Source organism: Rutidosis leptorrhynchoides, chromosome 2 (genome assembly GCF_046630445.1).
Source record: "Rutidosis leptorrhynchoides isolate AG116_Rl617_1_P2 chromosome 2, CSIRO_AGI_Rlap_v1, whole genome shotgun sequence".
NCBI lineage: Eukaryota > Viridiplantae > Streptophyta > Magnoliopsida > Asterales > Asteraceae > Rutidosis > Rutidosis leptorrhynchoides.
This window is the reverse complement of record NC_092334.1, coordinates 16176474-16178242: the sequence shown is the minus strand read 5'-3', so window position 1 is coordinate 16178242 and position 1769 is coordinate 16176474. Positions and strand designations below refer to the sequence as shown.

The following is a 1769-nucleotide window of genomic DNA, read 5'->3' as shown; positions in this document are numbered from 1 at the left end:
AATATACTCGAAAAACACGATAATTGTTATATATTACTTCTTCGAGCGTTTTTCCGTCAAAATAAAAATATTTATCACAAAGTGTCTCTACTAAATGTTCATATTTTCATCTCATCTATAATGTTCGTGAACAAAGTTTTTTCAAAAAACGAAAAAAAAAATTTTTGCTTCCCCCCGCTTCCCCCCGAATGGTTACTTCCCTCTTGATCCTACCACTATATATATATATATATATATATATATATATATATATATATATATATATATATATATATATATATATATATATATAACCTTTCAATACAAATTTCAAATTTTGAACTATTTTATTATATATATATAAGGATTTCGCTAGACACCTTCTGCATAAATTGATTGGACATTGTGATTAATTGTTGATTTTTTGGAGGAGTTACTAAATTTAAAATCATTTTATTATTTAAGTGCTATTGTTAACAAAATTTAAATAAATTAATTAATGATTAATGTAATAAATATTGATTAAATATTAAATATTTAAATATAAATAACAAATTAAAATCAGTTTTTCATTTCCTTTAAATACATACATCGAGTGAAGTCAAGTTTGCCAATTTAAGATACCGAAAATCGCTCTTTAAATTTTCTCTCTCTTCAAGAACCCCAACTTATTTTTATATCCAAATGGCAAACCCGACCCGTAGAACAACCGGTTCGTCCCTCCGGTCTCACTCTCCTGTAAAATTCTATACATCTTCCTCAGAAACGTCGTCGTTCTTCCAAAACCGTTCTTCGTCACCTACACGCATAAACCTGTACGGATCATCATCACCGTCAAATTCAGTCTCGGCCGTACGTTTCTCTATCGATAACCGTTCGATCTCCGTAATTCCACGTGGCAACAATCCAACGGCAGGAAAGAAGCAGTTACAGACGCCAAAAAGGATGTGTATGTGTTCACCTACGTCACATCCAGGTTCATTCAGATGCAGTTTGCATAAAAACTCGAACAATCAAACTAATACGGCGTCGTATCCTTCAAATCGGTTGAACGCGCGGCGTTCGGCAATGACAAATTCGTTAGTACGTATAGGTACGGTTGAAGGCGGTGATTTGGTTAAACGAGCGTTATCGGCGTTAATTCGGCCGTCGTCACATCAACAAAGACGGCGAACGTCGTTTCAACGATTGCCTAGTCGGTTATCCGTCATGATTACAGCTGATGATTATCCGTGTTTGTGATTTCCGTTGCTAATTCCGAGGGAGATGGCAGTTAATGGATAACATAAACTATGTATCTATATGCCCTGTAAATACGTATAGATGAGAATATATATATATATATATATATATATATATATATATATATATATATATATATATATATATATATATATAAGTTAATTTTATCAGTTGCGAAGCAGCTTCTAAGTTTCTATAACAAAATCTGACCAGTGAGGAAAACGAAACTTAAGTTAATATCACCTAATGTGGCGTACTGTAAATTTACTTTAACACCGTGCAGTGGCGAACTTACACTATGAGCAGCGGGTTACGTGACCCCGCTAGTCTGGAAATTTTTTTTACGAAGTACTCTTCGAATTGTATAGGACACTTTGCTGGACCCCATATATTATTAGGATTTATAGTTTTTTTTGGAGGTAAACAACCGGTAAAATACCCGTTAAATATAATTAGTTGTGAAAAAAAAAAAAAATTAAGATTCCATTAAGTTTCAATCCTGAATTCGCCGTGTGTAATTACGTCATCGTTCCGTGAAATTTGATTTC

General features: G+C 32.9%; 1 protein-coding gene across 1 annotated transcript; it reads left to right on the top strand.

Moving 5' to 3' along the window:
• Window positions 1-602: 602 nt before the first annotated feature.
• Window positions 603-1333, top strand: LOC139890591 (uncharacterized). The gene has a single exon (XM_071873479.1). It carries the CDS (start codon window positions 664-666, stop codon window positions 1219-1221), a length of 558 nt encoding a protein of 185 aa, XP_071729580.1. The 5' UTR covers window positions 603-663; the 3' UTR covers window positions 1222-1333.
• The last annotated feature ends 436 nt before the right edge of the window (window positions 1334-1769 follow it).

What these genes read in the sequence shown, in the direction of transcription:
- LOC139890591 (XM_071873479.1), top strand. Translation starts at nt 664, where the DNA reads ATGGCAAACCCGACCCGTAGAACAACCGGTTCGTCCCTCCGGTCTCAC.